The sequence below is a fragment of the Perognathus longimembris genome, chromosome 1 (assembly GCF_023159225.1).
Source record: "Perognathus longimembris pacificus isolate PPM17 chromosome 1, ASM2315922v1, whole genome shotgun sequence".
Taxonomy (NCBI): domain Eukaryota; kingdom Metazoa; phylum Chordata; class Mammalia; order Rodentia; family Heteromyidae; genus Perognathus; species Perognathus longimembris.
Genome location: NC_063161.1, coordinates 31,730,044 through 31,747,944, shown reverse-complemented (window position 1 = coordinate 31,747,944; position 17,901 = coordinate 31,730,044). Strand labels below are relative to the sequence as shown.

Here is a 17,901-nt window from a genome sequence, read left to right as displayed (position 1 = left end):
CCAAGTCCAAGCCAACCAGATCAACTCTCTCCCTAGATTCCCTCTAAGACCCCGGTAGCAGGAACTTTAAACCTTACAAAGATGTCTGCTCTTCTCTTTTACCGTGATGTCCTTTGCTTTCTCCTGATTTACAAGTGTACTTGGACTTCAGGCTCCCTCCCCACGGTCTTTGATAGAAGGCAGATAAGATTTTTCTTAATTGATCGTTTTTCAGGAGGAAGCCCCCAAGCTTTATTGATGACACTCCCGCCCCTGCGCTAGCAAAGTTGGGAGGTGGGTGCCCTCCCTTTCTTTCTTCCTTCCTTCCCTCCCTCCCTCCCTCCCTCCCTCCCTCCCTCCCTCCCTCCCTTCCTTTCTTCCTTGAAAACCCCTACTTCTATTCTTGAAATACAGCTGGATAACTGGCCAGTGTCGGTACGCTGAAATTTCGAGATGGTATTAGTATGATTCCAAGTGACCTTTTTCAGTGAGGGGAAAACCGATGCTTCTTCGTGCTAGGGGGCGGGGGGGGGGTGGGACGCACCCCTGGACCCGGGCCCTAGAGCTCAGACCCTTCCTCGGGTATCCGGGTGGTGATGGTTCGCCTAGATCCCTACTAGGGGTCCGGGAGAGGACCGCGGGGAGCCAGGGCCGCCGGGGCCCGGGAGCTCGATCTTTGCTCTAGCGCCACCGCGGCCAGGTTTCCATAGCGACGCTATCAGCCTGCGCCGCTTTCCCTGGATAGCTGCAGGCGCCCGGGCCCGCCCCACCCCGCTCCGCCCCACCGCACCCCGAGGCCGCCGCCTCAGCGCAGTGCAGCAGAGCGCGCTCCCCGGACGGGGCTGGCCCGAGCTCGGCGCGCACGCGCACAGGGACGCGCGTGCGTCCTCCCGCGGAGAAGAGCGGGAGGGCGGGGGGCGTCACGGGGGCTGCGGGAGGCCGCGTCGCCTCCGGCGGGGCTCGCGCTCACCCTCACGCTCGCCCTCCGCCTTGCCGGAGCCCCGCGAGTGTGAAACGCTTTCTCCCGGCATGCAGCGGGAGGAGGGATTTAACACCAAGATGGCGGACGGCCCGGATGAGTACGATACCGAGGCGGGCTGTGTGCCCCTTCTTCATCCAGAGGTGAGGGACGGCCTTCCGTGGCGCATTCCGCCACCCCTGCACCCCCAGGCCTCTCTCCTCCAGCCTCGCCGATGGTGCTGGCCGACGTGGGTTTGTGTGTGGGGAGATAGTGAGAAGAGCGGAACTTGAGGAAGGTGGGGAGGCGAATTCAGGCCCGAGCGGCGGCGAGCGGATAACGGGGAGGAGATAGCGGGGCGGGCCCGGCCGGGGCGGACTCGGGGACGCGGTTCCCGGCGGGGCCCGGGGGACGGGGGTGGGGATGTGGGCGGTTGTGTCCCGCCGCAGCGCGGCGAGTGCGGAGGCCACCGGGGCCTGCTGCTGCTTGGAAACCGCAGCTGAAGCCCCTAGTCTGGCTCCTAGCCTCTCCAGGACCAGGAGGAAGTGCGTCTGGTTTTGATTTTGTTTTTCCTCTCTTTTCCTTTTTGCTAGGGGGCGAATGACACTGCCCCCTTCCGTTTAAGCTAGCTGCGGGGGACACTTTCTTGGACAAAGAGATGACCTTCCAGGATATACCATAGGTAGAAACTCGGAGCACCTTGTGTTAGGTGCCCTGATTTGAGCATTTGTCCTTAAGCGATTGCAGAGAGAGGTCAGAACTTTGCGGAATAGACTCAAGCCCACATTAGCTTGTCACACAGTTGTTGTTGTTATTGTTATTATCATTTTCAAAGGATCAGGAGAGGACAGTGCAACACGTTTCCCATCACATTATCTCCCCGTGCAAGTAAGCCGTTCTGTGCGTTCCGTTCTCCGCTCCAGAAGCAGTCAAATTCTAAACTTGTTTACCTTTGAGTTTTGGAGCTGAACTAGTGCTGATTCAGAGGTAGAAGCGATTCTTTTATGGATTCTGGTTCTTAATGATTCACAGTGGTTGAGGCGGGGGTGCTGTGGTACAGCGTCCTCAAGAACTCAGGGTGTTTGTTCGTTTTTTGTGTGTGTGTTGGTGCTGGAGTTTGAACTGCGGGGCCTGGGCACTTGTGCTCCATCACGAGCCATTTTGGCTTGTGGTGTGTGTGTGTGTATGTGTGTGCACTCATGCATGCACACCAATTCTGGGTCTTGAACTCTGGGCCTGCCTGGGTGCTATCCTAGGGTTGGTTTTTTTTTTTTTTCTCAAATCTAGCACTTCTCACGAGCTACAGCTCCACTTCCAGCTTAAATTTTTTTATTGTTATTATAAAGGTGTTGTACAGAGGGGTTACAGTTACTTAGTCAGGTAATGAGTACATTTCTTTCTGGACAGTGTTACCTCTTCCTTCTCTGTTTTTCCTCACCCAATTTTTCTCTCTTGTCCCTAACCACAAGTTGTATAGTTCATATAAACATGTGTTTAGTCAGTACCACTGCTTCATTTGTTCACCCTTTGTCCCTCTTTTTCTAGGCCCTTTCTTACCCTCCTAAAGACAGAAACAAACAAGACAAAAAGAAAAGATACCAAAAAAACAAACAAACAAAAAGCCCAAACCCAGAAACAACAGAGCAAACTCTCCATTTTCTGCAGTTCATTTTGATCAATATTATTTTATATGATCAGAAGTACATAGGCATTGCACCTTTGTGTACTAAAAATATCCTCCTTTGGTGTCAGTGTGTATGGATGCCTAGAGTTCTGTGTAATTTATCATGTCTGGGAGTATTTTAGATCTAGTTTCCACAGATGAAAGAAAACATGCCTGGCTTACGACTTCCAGCTTTTTGGTGGATTGGAGATAAAGAGTCTCACAGACTTCAAACTGCAGTCCTCATATCTCAGCCTCCTGAGTATCTAGAATTACAGTCCTGAGCTACCAGTGCCTGGCTCACTTCTGGCTTGCTTTGCTGGTTAGTTGGAGATGAATCTTTCAGATTTGTTTATGGCCTTCTAACCTTGATGTACAGATCTCAGACTCTTGGGTAGCTAGGATTATAGGCTTAAGCCACCAGCACCCATCTAAGGAATATTTTTGTTGTCTATTCCTTACTGTGTTTCATAAACCTTTGCTTAGTAAACTAGTATGCGGTTTGCTACTTTTAGAATAATTTGAACTATAATAAATCCAGAGATTTGTTGGTATAATAGAGTGGCCAGTTAGCTGAAAGTTTAGAGACCAGAATTCAGGTTGCCATTTAATAGCTATTACTACAAAGTCATCTTCATTGAAAATAGGAGTTGATTTTAATGATGTACATACTGTTCTTTCTCACCCCCTCCCCCAAGCACATGGTCTAATTAGTTTAAATGCTTTGGGTCTTAAGCTCCAGAACTATGTGGACTGAGTGTTGTTGTTGTTTGTGGTGGTACTGGTTTTGAACTCAGGACTTGGAGCTTACTAAGCAGGTGCTTTAGACATGCCTCCAGCCTCTGTTCATTTTTCTGATGGTTAGTTCCTTGCACTTGGTATAAATTTGACTTTGTGCTGCTGCTCCTACCTGTGTGTTCTTGGGTATGCTACTTTTTAAGTTCTAGTTTCATATTTATAATAGTGGGATGATAATAATAAGAAGTAGTGGCCCTTGAAAAGAAACATCGTTAGCAGACTAATGTTTTAAATCTTCAATAGCTAGTTAAGTGACTTGAAATAATAACTTGATTTATTTAAGCTTCACTTGTTTTATTAGGAAACAGTGTTCCTTAATTTGTTGTTTGAGATGAAACTATGTCAAGGTTCATGATTGGACACACTGTAGATACTTAGTTATTATGCTATTTCTTTTTCTGGAAGAAAGAGATAAGTGTTGCACACTTTAGTTTTGGTGAGTGATTTTGAAATTTGAGTTTTAATTAGTGGAGTAGTATCTTACAGGAATATTTTGTTTGCTTTTAGTCTTCAGTTTAAGACTGTCACAAAACTAGTTTCTCATTAAATAATTGTTGAACAGATGACTTTATGGGAGGATAAAGATATTAGGCATTGCCAGATATGGTGGTGCCTTTGTGGAGTATACCTGTAAACCCAACACTTGGGAGTTGAGGCAGAAAGAGTTTAAGGCTAGTCTGGCTACAGAGTGAGACACGCCTTTTTTTTTTTCTTAAAAAAAAAAAAAGAAATTAGCTATTACTTAATCTGTTCTTTTCCCAACTGCCTGCTACTGTTAAATTTTTTTTTGTAGAGGGTTATGCAATTAGATGAACAATGTAGCCTTCTTTTTAGAGGCATCTGGATAAGAGTACTTTTTAATGAGATAAATCCATTTTGTGAGTCAGGTAAACATTTGTTTATAAGGTTTGAGTCAGGTATTGTGTGGGGCTCTGTAGGATTTAAGAATTTTTATAGTAAAGTTTGAGACAACACAGACTACTGATTAAGAGCCAAGTTTTTTTTGATGGGAAATGGAGAATCCAAGTTTTGCAATTTACTGTCATGATCAAATTAACATTTTCCTGCCTACCTTATGAAACCTTATGCATCAAGAAAGATAGCTTATAAAGCAACCATTACAGATCTAGGCTGTCAAGTAAATCAGATCTTTTAAAGTTTACAGTATACAGTGAATAGGGAAAGGGAACTTCCTTTTTGCTTTGTTTCCTGATGATATAGGTGATTAGTCTTTTTTTTATCCTAATGGAGGAATTAAAGGCTATTTGGAAAAGGATGAACTTATTGTTAGAAAATTACTTTGATAGTTCTAGCTCTGTAACCTTAAGCTAGTAGATAATTAACTGCTCTTTGGTTTTTTGCTTGTAAGATCAAGATGTTAGACCAAATGATCCCTAAGATGCCTTCCAACTAATGTTCTGATTGAAAATAGTGATCTATCAAGATAATCAACTTGAACATCTAATCACTACATTCGTAGCATTGTGCTTGATGGTATAGGTTAAAATAGAAGGAAAAGGATAGTATATATTTTCCAGAAGATAAGCTAACTGAGAACATACATGCGTATGACACTTTGTCAGAATCCAAATAAATGCTGAATTGAATAGTGTTGCATATAAGCTTGTCACATTGCTATCATTTAGAATGGCTAGAGGAAAGATTTTAGTGAAGGGACAGAGACCATATGGTGGTTTGCAGTCCAGCAGACTTGCTCTCATTAGTCTTCTTTCACCTCTAGCATATCCTCAGTAAGGCCTTTCAGCTCTTTATAGAATGAGATCACAATACCCCTTCTGCCACAGAATTGTATATGCACTGTATTTCAGAAAGATCTGACTCATAGCTTTGAACTAGATTGTTTAGATTATCTAAGACTCTCATCTCTTGCTTTCTTTTTCCCTCAATTTCAAAACTTTTGCCTTTTTTTCTAACTGCCCCCTATTTAACTTACACTTTTTATTTCCCATTCATTTTACCCATATTCTTGTCTCACAATTTTTTCTTTTCTTTTTTTCGGCCAGTCCTGGGCCTTGGACTCAGGGCCTGAGCACTGTCCCTGGCTTCTTTTTGCTCAAGGCAACATTCTCCCACTTGAGCCACAGTGCCACTTCTGGCCGTTTTCTGTATACGTGGTGCTGGGGAATCGAACCCAGGGCTTCATGTATACGAGGCAAGCACTCTTGCCACTAGGCCATATCCCCAGCCCCATCACAATTTTTTCTTGCTTGAAGATCTATTTTCTTAATATATTTCCTAAAATCAACTTTTTGGGTCTTGTCTTTAGTGGCAGTTACTTTGTTTTTTCCATTACTATTTTTTCTGTAAGTTATACAGAAATATATGCATATATGTATATGTGTGATATGCATAGCATGTATTTATTTATGCATATATATGTTTTCAAAAGGAAAATAGATAAAATTTCTTTGAAAGAATGTTGAGTTTTTCTGAAAGGTTACTGGTAACTTCTTCAAAGCATATTTTTCTAAAGACTTCAGGACCTGATTTTCTTTTTTAATGTTGCAGGTCATCTAATTGTAACTTAGAGTTCAAAATACTATTTATTAATCATGTCTTAGAGTATCCTAAGAATTTGTAAGGGTAGTAAGGATGGATCAGTTAATATGTCAAAACTATAGTGTTCTGTTTTTTTAAAATTTTTAGTAGTTATACAAAGGATTTGCCATTTAACAAAATGGCTTATGAATATAGTGCATCTGGTCAGTGGTCACCCCTTTGATAATTCTCCCCCATTGCATTATTATTATTATTACTATTAGTTTTTGTGTGTGTGTATGTGTGTTAGTCCTCAGGCTTGAACTGATGGCCTGGGTGCTGTCCCTGAGCTTCTTTTGCTATGGCTTATGCTCTACCACTTGAACCACAACTCTACTTTCATCTTTTTGGTAGTTAACTGGAGTTAAAAGTCTTACAGACTTTCCTGCCTGGGCCAGATTCAGACCACAATCCTCACATCTCAGCCTCCTGGGTAACTAGGATTACAGGCATGAGCCTCCAGTGCCTGGCATGCAATACTATTCTTATAAAGCATATACAAATAAAATTACCTTCCAGTGGGTATTCATCCAGCTCTGGGATGATATCTTAATTTTTTTTTTCAAAATGAGAGCTATAATCAAGTAATTTTGAAAGTACAGTGAAACTTTAGCCTTCTGTAAAGGCTGTAAAACTTTAAATCCTGACTTTTAAAGGGTTAAAGCCATTAATTTCTTCATGTTGAAAATTTGCCAGATTTATTACTCTATTAAAGTTAATAGTTGGAGAAATCAGAATATTGTGTCTTCTTAGGATCTTTTCGATTTATCAATGATGGTTTTTGAGGAGATGGATATATAAGGCTGAATATACTTAACATATTTTTTGGTATATTTCAAATATACCAAAAAGTTCTGTCACTTCTGCTTTGTTTTGTTTTTAGTGGAAATAGAGTTTGAACTTAGCCTTGGGCTTGCCTTAATAAGTAGGTGCTCTACTACTAAGACAGGCCTACAGCCCTGAAAAATCAGGTGAAAAATAAATTCTTGCTGAGATGTTACTGTACTGTCTGAAAAGCATTCTCTGTGAATAATCTACATGAGAAACTGGTATACTTTTTTGTGAGATCAGATAGTAAATATTTTCAGGTTTATGTGTCATGATTTTTGTAGCCACTTCCAAACTATGCCATAGGCAATGTAGAAATGAATAGGCATGCTGTTTTTTTTTTTTTTATAAAACTTTCTAAAATCAGAAGATAGGGATTCAAGGTGGGGGGTGGGGGCAGAGAAAGGCAAATGGAAAGAGGAAGATTGGGCAAATACAGTCACAAATCTCAGTGTACTTATGTGAAAATGGAACCAGGTAATGAAGGGGGATGGGTGCATTTGAGATATGGAGGTAGAAGAAGAATGATGGAAGGAGTAAAATTGATCTATCTTGATAAATTGAAAGATATATATCAAAGTACTCATAAATTGACATGTTGAATTACAACCCTTTTGTATAACTATTTAAAGATAAAAAAAAAGCCAGGTGATAGATCAAGGGTTTGTCAACCTCTGATTTAGATAACAAATAGAAACTAAAAAATTGATATTGAATTTTATTCCCATTGAATTTTATTACTCTCCGGTATATAACTTTAGAAAGATACTCATGTGGAAGATGAGCTTCATGGAGTAAGAGTATATGTATATATTAATTTTTTTCTTTTTGGTGGTACTTGGTCTTGTGCTCACTAAGCAAGTGCTGTGTAACCTGAGCCACATTCCTAGTCCTTTGTGGCTTTATTTATTTTCCAGATTGGGGTCTCACATTTTTTTTTTTCAGGACAATTGACTGTAATTATTCTACTATTTCTCTCATATATCTGTGATTAGATGTGCCACCGTGCAGCATGTTTGCCCATGTGATGTCATACTAACTTTATCCAGTTTGGCCTGAATCTTCATCCTCCTTATCTCTGCCTCTGGAGTAGCTGGGATTGCAAATGTGAGCCACTGTACCCAGTCCCTGTATTAGAATCTTATGGGTAGCTTTGTTAGAATATACACTCTTCCATGCATAACCTTTCAACATGTAGGTTGGTGATACCTACACACTTTAAAAGTTCTAAGGGGATTCTGATAAGCACTGCTCCATGTTATGCTTCCTTCTCCAATACCACTTTAATATGTAGGAAAAGTTGCATTATAGGAGGAGAAATGGCACTAATTTTACATTTCTTGTGTGAGATGTTCCGTAAAGTATTTTTTTGTGTGTGAATGATGTCTGTGTGTATGCCAGTCCTGCAGCTTGAATCCAGGGTCTAGGTGATGTCCCTTACCTTTTTTGCTCAACGCTGGCATTTCATCAGTTTGTGTTACAGCTTCACTTCCAGCTCTTTGGTTAACTGGAGATAAGAGTTATGGACTTTCCTGCTCGAGCTGGCTTCAAACCTTGATCATCATATCTCAGTTTCCTGAGTAGCTAGGATTATAGGCAAGAGCAACCAGCACTGGTTTGTATGAAGTATTTTTAACAGTTGTCTCCTCTGTATGACTGATAATAATGTTAACACTTGCCAAATTATAACTATGAGCTGAGCATCCCAAACATACTACACACACACACACATTAAATTCTTAAAACTTTCTGTATTTGACAGTTGAGGGAATTGAAACATTGAGAGGTCAAATAACTTTTAGTTAAGTGGTAGAATTGCATTAAATCCAGGTTACCTGTTTTTAGTAGCATAATACAATATCGTAGAGATTTATGATATAGAATTGATTATTATTTGGAAGGTACCACTAGATATGGTTTTAAATTTTCTTATAGACTTCAATTGTTTTAGAGTCATTTTAAGTTTTATGCAACAAAGTTGAACAAGGAGTTCCCCTATACCTTCTACTTCTATTACAACATGATCCTCTCACTGTCAGCATTTAGCAACAGGGTGGTAGGTACATTGGTTAAAATAGACGGATCTACATTGTTGTATCACTGTCATGCAAAATTCATACTTTATATTAGTTGTCACTCAGTGTTGTGCATTCTGTGAATTTTAGTGAATGTATAATAGTGTGTTTCCAACATAACAGATCCCTTGCTTAATTTTTTTCTGCTTAACACGTGCATGGAAAAGAAACCATACTTCATAATTTTGTACTTAGATGTTTTTCTGGCATGGCAGTATGCAGATACTTTTTTTATAATGTTGGGTTAGGCAGAAGGCCACAACTCTCAGCAATATAATAATAAGAATATACCTAACGTATACCCCTTTGTTTTTCCTTACCAGTATTCTGCCTACTGTTTGCTTCTGTGATGGTTACATTGCCTAGCAAACACACCTGTGGTTGTGAAAAATAGTATAGAAAAAAAACAAAAGAAAACTCCTAGTTATTGATGTACTGGATTTGTGTATATCTTTTAAACAGTTGTAGTTTCACCTTACTTGCACTAATCAGGAAAAGTGTAAAAATTCAAAAGTGAAATAAAAAATTTTATCAGTTAAACAAAAAAGAATACACCTAACCTATATTTTAGGTTAGGTGAGTTAAGTGCATTTTTAACTTAAATTGATCTATATGTTGTTATACAGAATAAGTTTCACTGCCCTCACATTTTCCCAATCTGCCTGTTATTTTGTCCTGGTTCCCTAACCCCTGATAAGCACTGATTATTTTTAGTCTAAAATTTTCATAATATTGGGAATTGAAGCCATGTTTGCTGTGTGTGAGTGTGTGTGTGTGTGTGTGTGTGTGTGTGTGTCAGTGTGTCAGTCTTGGAGCTTGAATTGCTTATAATTAATGAAATAAAATTAATCTTCATTATCACATTGATGAAAACAAAAAGGTATATAAACATCCAACATGATTTATATTCTCATACGTGTGTATGTGTGCGCCAGTCCTGGGGCTTGAACTCAGGACCAGGTGTGGTCCCTGAGCTTCTGTGTTGAAAGTTAGAGCTCCACCACTTAAACCATAGCTTTTTTGTGACTAATTAGAGATAAGTATCTAAAGGGTTTTCTTGTCTCTGTTGGCTTTGAACTGTAGTCCTCAGATCTCAGCCTCCTGAGTAGCCAGAATTATAAGTGTGAGCCACCAGCACCCAGCTGCTATTTTGTTTCTATTTGGTTTTGAGGAAGGGTCTCACTGACTTTGTCCTGGCTTGACTTCAGCTTTCCATCGTCCTTCAAGTAGCTTGTATTACAAGTGTACACCGATATTTCCAGCTAACCTTGAATATATTTACTCTCTATAGTTTTGACTTTTACTGTATGTCATAGACTGCTCCAACATGTAGCTTTTCTTATTGGCTTCTTAGGTGTAATATTTCTTTTCAGTTTTCTTTCGTGTCATTATGTCTTGATAGCTCAATTTTTAAAAAAACATTGAGTAATAATCATGAATCTCCCACACTTTTATTTAGCCATTCATCTACTGAAGGTTGCTTCGTTACTTCTAAGCTTTAATCTTTTACTTTTCACTGTAGTTCTGCATAGTAAGTACATTTTATTAAACTATTTACAGATTAAGAAATAGACCCAGAGGTGAAGTAATTTGTTCAGATTCACATCATTGAAATTGGCAGTTTGTCTTAGAGCCTATACTCTCTAATTGTCAAACCCTTATTCCTCTACTATGTAAGTTTATAGGTTATTTTTATTATTGTTGTTTTTACTTTCTAGTTTAACTGCCAATTCCGATCAATTCTTCCATGATGCTAAAGGACTTACAAGATGGAGACATTATCTTGACTTTAGTCAGTGGTAGTAGTTTTAGGCTTTTAACCTTAAGAGCTGTGAGATAATGAATTTGCATTTGTTTCAGCTATTAAGCTTGTGACAGTGATGATAAATTACACACATGTCATTACACAATACTATAATGACGTGTTTCTAGCAATGGTTTAGAGTAGTAGGATTCTTGAGGGGAGCAAGGAAGTCTCTGATGAAGTTTGAATTGTCAATCTAAGAATTTATATAATCTACCTTGAGATGTAGTACATTTAAGAATAGCATTTATGAACAAAAATACTGAGGTTTTTAAAGTGCTTCACTTCTAAATGTGTAGCATTTGTAGAGGGAATGGTGCATACTAAGTCTGGAAAAGGTAAATTGAGACAGATTCATAAACGCTTTTGAATTACTGCTACAGTGGTCTCTTTTTTCCTATATGTGTGATTTTAAGAATTTTAAGGTATAAGGGCAGTAATAATGGACAAACTACTTGAAAGGATATTAAAAGAGCAATAGGGAGAAAGGGGCCAATTGTTTGAGAAAAGGAGTGTAGTGGACATTTGTAAATAATTGCACCTAAGGTTTGAGGGATAGAGAGTCAAGGTCAAAAAGGCTGAATACATTTTTTAACTTGGATAATAGAAATGCCTTTAAAAAAATGAGATGGAGACTCATGTAGTGCTGGCTTAGAATGCCTGCATCTGCTTCCATATTTTGCAGGAATTGCAGGTATGTGCCACCATACTGGTGGTATATAAATGCCTTCTGATAAACAGGACAGGGACTCAATGATAGAGTGTTTGCTCAATGTGAACAAAGTTTTGGATTCTATTCCCAGCATCATACCTCACTTCCTTTGTTAAAAAAAAAGAATAGAGAAAGAATAGTTTTGGAGGTGTTCAGAAAATAAAAATCATTAGGCAATTAAGAAAAGGTTTTTGCAAATAATGATTAAAGTTTGGGAGAGATAGAGAAGAAAAAATAATTCCTGTTCCCCATGCAGAAAATGAGAGTTAAAGACTCCTAAGTGATCTTTAAAATTGTATATCTAATTGTGTTTTCTCCTTACTTAAAATTCCCTGATCACCTAGCTGCCGTAGGTGGCTTGCTCCCACCTGTAAATCCTAGCTACTTAGGAGACAGATTTGAGGATTGTCATTGGAAGCTAGCCCACGCAAAAAGTCCCATGTTACTCTTATCTCCAGTTAACCAGCAAAAAACTAGAAATGGAGCCATGTCTCAAGTGATAAGAGTGCTAGTCTTGAGTGAAAAAGCTAAGCGGGACAGTGCCTAGGCCATGTGTTCCCCAGTACCTGCACCAAAAAGAGAAAAGAAAAACACCTTTCTGATCTCTAACCCTACTGATGAGAGTGCTAAATGTGTTCTCATTTGAAGGTAGGATTTTTGCATTAGTCTAAGAAATTACATAGACTCCCTTTGCCTTTTAGGATTTTCAGCCCTGCTTCTCTACCTTTTAGGAACTAAATTTAAATAGTTTCATTTACAGGTGCACATTACTCATATTGTTTTTACAATATTTAAAAGGTGCTCCCTCTTAATTTTTCAAAATTTTATTTTTGTCTGCCTCAGCTTTCTGGAACCTAATTGGAAATGTGTCCAAGACTTGAGTTTGGATTGGTGGTCCCTTACCTTTTTCACTCAAGGCTGGCACTCTGTCACTAGAGTCACAGTTCTACTTCTAGCTTTTGGTGCTTAGAGATTAGTGTCAGACTTTCTGCTTAAACTGGCTTCAGACCGTGGTCCTCAGTCTCACCTGTTGAGTAGTTAGAAAATTACACATGAGAGCTACAGGCTGAGAACTAGTTTTCAAAGAAGCTAGAAATTGATGAATATTTTCCTAGTACAAAAGTTTTATTTATTATTACCATGCCAAGCATTCTTGTTAATTTGATATTTTGAATTGAGGCAATGTTGGTATTAAAACATAAAGAGAACCAGTGTCATAATTTGGACTCCTTATTAGAACCAACTATCCAATACTCTTATTGAGAGAGTGGCATTACGGTAAGAATATATTATATGAGTTGGATGTTGACTGAAAATTTTGATTTAAATCTTTCCATTACGCATTCCCAATTAACCAAGTCATTTTTGTCCATTCTCCCTTAATAAGCAGGGGTAATGAAGGCTTTTGACATGAAAGTAGTGCCATCTGTTGACACAGTAAACAAATTACATTTTAAAGGCAAGTTTTTGTGTTTTTTTTAAATAGTAGCAACTTGTTTTCTTTGCTATTTATTTGCTATTTATATTTATATATATGAATACAAAATCTTTCTTGGGGCTTGAATTTAGGGCCTGCGTGTTGTCCCTTGAGGGTTTTTTGTTTGTTTTTTTATTATTTGTTTTTTGTTGCTGGTTCTGGGGCTTGAGCTCAGGTCCTGGACACTGTCCCTGAGCTTCTTTTTTGCTCAAGGAGCTTCTTTTTTGCTCAAAGATAGTGATCTACCATTTAAGCCACAGCTCCAGTTCTGGCATATTTGGTGATTTATTGGAGATAAGAGTCTCATGGACTTTGCTGGCTGGGCTGGCTTTGAACTGCAATCCTTAGATTTCAGCCTCCTGATTAGCAAGGATCAAAGGCATGTGCCACAGGCACCTGACCACTATTCCTTCTTAAAACTTGATATATTATTTCCGGAGCTTGGTTCATTACTATCTAAAGTTTTCTTTTCTTGTGAAAATTGTTTACATATTCCTAATTATAAGAAAATGCATTTGTTCTACAGTAAAAAGAATGTAAAGTTTTCCTTCCAGTGAGATCCATCTGTATGCTTTTTGTTTCATTTTGTTTTAAGAAGGTCTCACATTTGGTTCAGTATTAGCTGTGACTTAGAAATGAATCATTTTTTTTCTTTCTTTATGTTCTATTCAACAGTGTTTTATAGCACTATAATAGTCTTATAAACTTAATAGGATTAAATTTGAACAGCTCAAATAAATTTAGGTTCTCTGTTCAGAATCTAACTTATTAGACTGATACCTTGCAGCAGCCATTTGTACAGTGCAAGTCATGAACACATAGCTGAATACTTTTGACTATTTAGTTATCTGTACACATGGGCCATGCTGTAAGGGCAAGCAGCTAACTGGTATGTTGTGAGTGAAATGTATATGCCTACTGTTTTATTGGATTGTTTTTTACTTTATTTTCCCCCTAGTACTGGATTTGAACTCAGGGCTACAACTTTCCTAGAAAGGTGCCAAGCCCTATCATTTTTCTATTTGTTTTGGTTTTGGAATTTATTTATTTGAGAATTGCAGTGTCTTAAACAGTTATTATGTTTTGCTGTCTTTGAATTAGTTATATTTTGCCTTCTGGAAATAAACTGACAATGAGTTTTATATTGTGTTCTATTCTAAGTAGCATGATAAAATCTGTCATCTAGCTCCATTGTGTGTGTGTGTGTGTGTGTGTGTGTGTGTGTACAAAATCTCCTCCCTTTGTCTAGTGGATCCATACTTTATATATCACGTGGCCTTTGGTCCCTTCTTAGCTATCTCATTTGCCAGATCAAGTGTCTCAGAAAGTAATTGTGTTCAGACTACCCTTACTTTATTTAATAATTGCCCCAAAGAACGTGGCTATAATGTTGGCAATTAGATCATGGCAAAGAGAAGCAGTAAATAAAGGAAACAGTAAAACTTCCTAAGGATAGGAAAAGATTGTATGTTGAGATTGTTAAGATAAATGGTAAGAAGGAGTTTTCCATCTGTGAAGCTATAAAGAAGGAAATGGAAATTGGTACTAGTTTTGCCATTGCACCTTAGATGGCAAGTCACAATTGCTGTAAGTGAGAAGTTCTTAGTCAAGATGGAAAAGCCATTAAATTTGTGTACGTATGTATACATGTGAAAAAAAAAACCTGTATCTATAGAGTTCATTATTGTCTAGTACTTTAGGCATACATTTGTGGGTGAAGACTCATAGATTGTACCACTGTGCAGCAGGTACAAATACAGTGTCATTTCTACCAGGGCATGTGAATAAAGATTGTAATATCATCTTGACACATAAACCAGCACTGGCTCCATAATTGCTCTGTAAGTTTGAGAGTTTGAATCATATCCTAATATATTGGTTAATTGATTTCTTTGTGTCTGTGTGTGTGCACACATGCATGTACACTCATGCATGTGCATATTAGTAAACTGGGGTTTGAACTCAGAGCTTTACACTATTGCCTTTTCTTGCTGAAGGTTGGTGCTCTACCATTTGAGCTACACCTCTTCTTCCAGATTTTTTTCTGGTCAATTGGAGGTAATGGTCCCTTAGACTTCTCTTTCCAGGCCGGCCTCAAATTGTGATCCTTAGATCTCAGCCTGAGTAGCTAGAACTATAGGCCTAAGCCACCAGGACTTGGCTGTTGATTCCTTTCAGCAGCCTTGTGTGTGCATGCACACATAAACAAACATACACACCAGGTGACTTGTGTCATTTCTGTCTACATTTTAGTGTAGCATATTTTAGAGGTAAATTTTCTCCTTCTAACTCGGAAAAAATTATACTAAGTAAAGTGAGCCAGACCCAAAGAAACATGTACTCTATTGTTTCCTTCATAAGGAATAATTAGCACAGGTTTAGGCTAGTCACAACAGAGTATCACAAGAGCCCAATAGCTATGCCCTTGTGAACACATAAGATGATGCTAAGTGAAATGAACTCCATGTTATGGAAATGAGTGTTAAGTTACTGTTGAATTACTTTCAACATGCCATGTGAAACGGTAGCTCTTTTTTGTTGTTGATGATCCTCTTGTATTCTCTTCCTGTGGTTGTCCCTGCGCTATCACTGTATCTCATCTGAGTATCCTGGATACTGTATATATGCAGTTATTAGAACCAGGGAAGGGGAAGAGAATATCAAAATTGAGAGATAAAGGATAAAAAGAAAAATGACTCCAAAAGCAATACTTACAAAACCATTTGGTGTAAACCAGCTGAACAACTCATGGGGGGAAAGGGGAAGGGGGAGGGGGGGAAATGAGGGAGGAGGTAACAAATTGTACAAGAAATGTACCCACTGCCTTACGTATGAAACTGTAACCCCTCTGTGTATCACTTTGACAATAAGTTGTTGTTGTTTTTTTAAAAAGCTAAAAAAAAAAATTCTCCTTCTAGTCTCTTCAACAGCTGACAAAACTTGGGCTGACAACTAGATACATGAAAAATATTCCAAGTAGCTTTTGTTTAATATATATTATTGCATATAAGTCTAAGAAAGGAAGACTTCTAATCTAGAAATTTCTGTGGGTTTTGCTGGGTTGAATGCCAGGGAAGTGTTTTATCACTGAGCTACATGCACAGCTAAGTTTCTGAAGCTTTTTAGAAAGCAAGTGAATCTTTTCAAATTGAAGAAATCTACTTAAAGGCGCAACTGAAAGAGATTTAATTGAGAAATCATTAAGCTGAGATGGATCTAATGCCTTTGGTTTCTATGTCAGCAAACAAAAATCTAATTTGGTGAAAACAGAAAAATGTAGAAGATCTATTTGCTTTATTCACTATTCAGTTTGTGCTAGAAATTCTAAAACAAATCTGAACCGTATTGAGCCTTTTGAGCCATATTGCCTTTTAATTGACCTATAATTATTATTATGACTATTTTCAACAAAAAGGAATTTTTGCCAGGTGCCAGTGGCTCATGCGCTTGTAATCCTAGCTACTCAGGAGGCTGAGATCTGAGGATCATGTTTCAAAACTATCCTAGGCAGGAAAGTCTGTGAAACTCATATCTACAATCAACCGCCCAAAAGATGGAAGTGGAGCTGTGACTCAAGTGGTAGAGCTTTAGTTGGTTTTGAGCATAAAAGCTTTTTTAAACAAATTACTTTTATTATAATTAGTTTGGAGGCTTATGAACTGAGCCAAGAGGCTCTGGGTTATAGCTTCATTTTCTACAATTAGAGAGGTGAGATACCTGTAGCTTTAGGTGTGTAGTTAATCTTTTCACTATGAGCTCCCATTGCCAGTAGCACAGCTCTTTGAAGCTAGTAAATCTTTTTGTTCTAAGTATTAGTTGTAAGGTAGTAGGAGTTCACATTTCTCATTGTCACTAGTGTTGCAGGTTTGGGCTTTGAGACTATTAGTCTTCAAAGTTTCGCTACTACCAGGAATTCTTTCAATCATTGGGGTTCAGTCTTAAGCTCACCACCTTTTGCCATCTTGATTTCCTGCCTGTCTTGCCTTCTTTATGCTTCTTCCATTTTTTCTGCTCAACAGCTACTTTCTACAACTTTCACTGCTATTGCTAGTGTAAATACTTGTTGCTGCCACCCTATGTGGCTCTGTTGTCTCTTCTTTTTGTTAGTAGCTCAACCTACTCTCCTTTTGGTTAAAAAAAAAAGTAGGTTTTCCATATCTCATCTTGTGAGTAACTGCAGATCACAACTGCAGTTCACAAAGGCAAGTTTTCTGGAATGATTCTGATTGGAGCAAGGCCTTTTGGTTTAGGGTTTGGGGTACATTTGAAGTAGTGTTGGAATTAGAGTGTCCTCAAAGTGGTTATCATAAAGTATCCAAAATATCTGGGTTGTCACAAGGTCATTTTGGTCAGTTGGCATTGAAGGGGCTGCTTTGTTGTTTCCCCACTCAAGACTACCAAGCATAAAGTTAACAGCATATCCACTGCCCTTCAAAAGCCTGAAGGCCCCACTTCCAGCAGTTTGTTTCATTCCACAAAAGACAGTATAGGATGTTTATTCAAATGAAGAGTCAAAACTCAATGCAAGGGTTGGGACTATGGCCTACTGGTAGAGTGCTTGCCTTGCATGAAGTCCTGGGTTCAATTCCTCAGCACCACATATATAGAAAAAGCCGGAAGTGGCCCTGTGGCTCAAGTGGTAGAGTGCTAGCCTTGAGCAAAAAGAAGCCAGGGACAGTGCTCAGGCTCTGAGTTCAAGCCCCAGGACTGGCAAACAAAAAAAACCTCAATGCAAAACTTAACAGCATTTATTAATGCTTGTTAGTGCTTTACCCCTGCCAGAGTGCTGTTGGGAGAATTGGATGCTTCTTTCTCTGTCAGCCTAAATTTTATATATGTATTTATGTACATATTATAGTCCTTAATATATTTTTTGTTACAAATCTGTACAGCATGTTACTGAACTAAATCCAGTAGACATTTGTAACACAGTAGGTACTTGTATATCTAAATATAAGAGAAGTACAGAAAAATATTGGGTGCTGGGATTTTTTTCAGATCTAGTATAATTTTACAGTACTACCCTATATATACCCTATATATAATTA

General features: G+C 38.7%; 1 protein-coding gene across 2 annotated transcripts in view; it reads left to right on the top strand.

Moving 5' to 3' along the window:
* The first annotated feature begins 862 nt into the window (after positions 1–862).
* Zdhhc17 (zinc finger DHHC-type palmitoyltransferase 17) overlaps positions 863–17,901 on the top strand; it is a 61,782-nt gene continuing 44,743 nt past the window's right edge. The window contains exon 1 of one of the 2 annotated variants that reach the window (XM_048359168.1): positions 863–1,101. In XM_048359168.1, coding sequence (XP_048215125.1) covers positions 1,009–1,101 — 93 coding nt within the window. In that variant the 5' untranslated portion in view covers positions 863–1,008. The remainder of the gene's footprint in view (positions 1,102–17,901) is intronic. The other variant, XM_048359161.1, reaches the window with a different exon arrangement.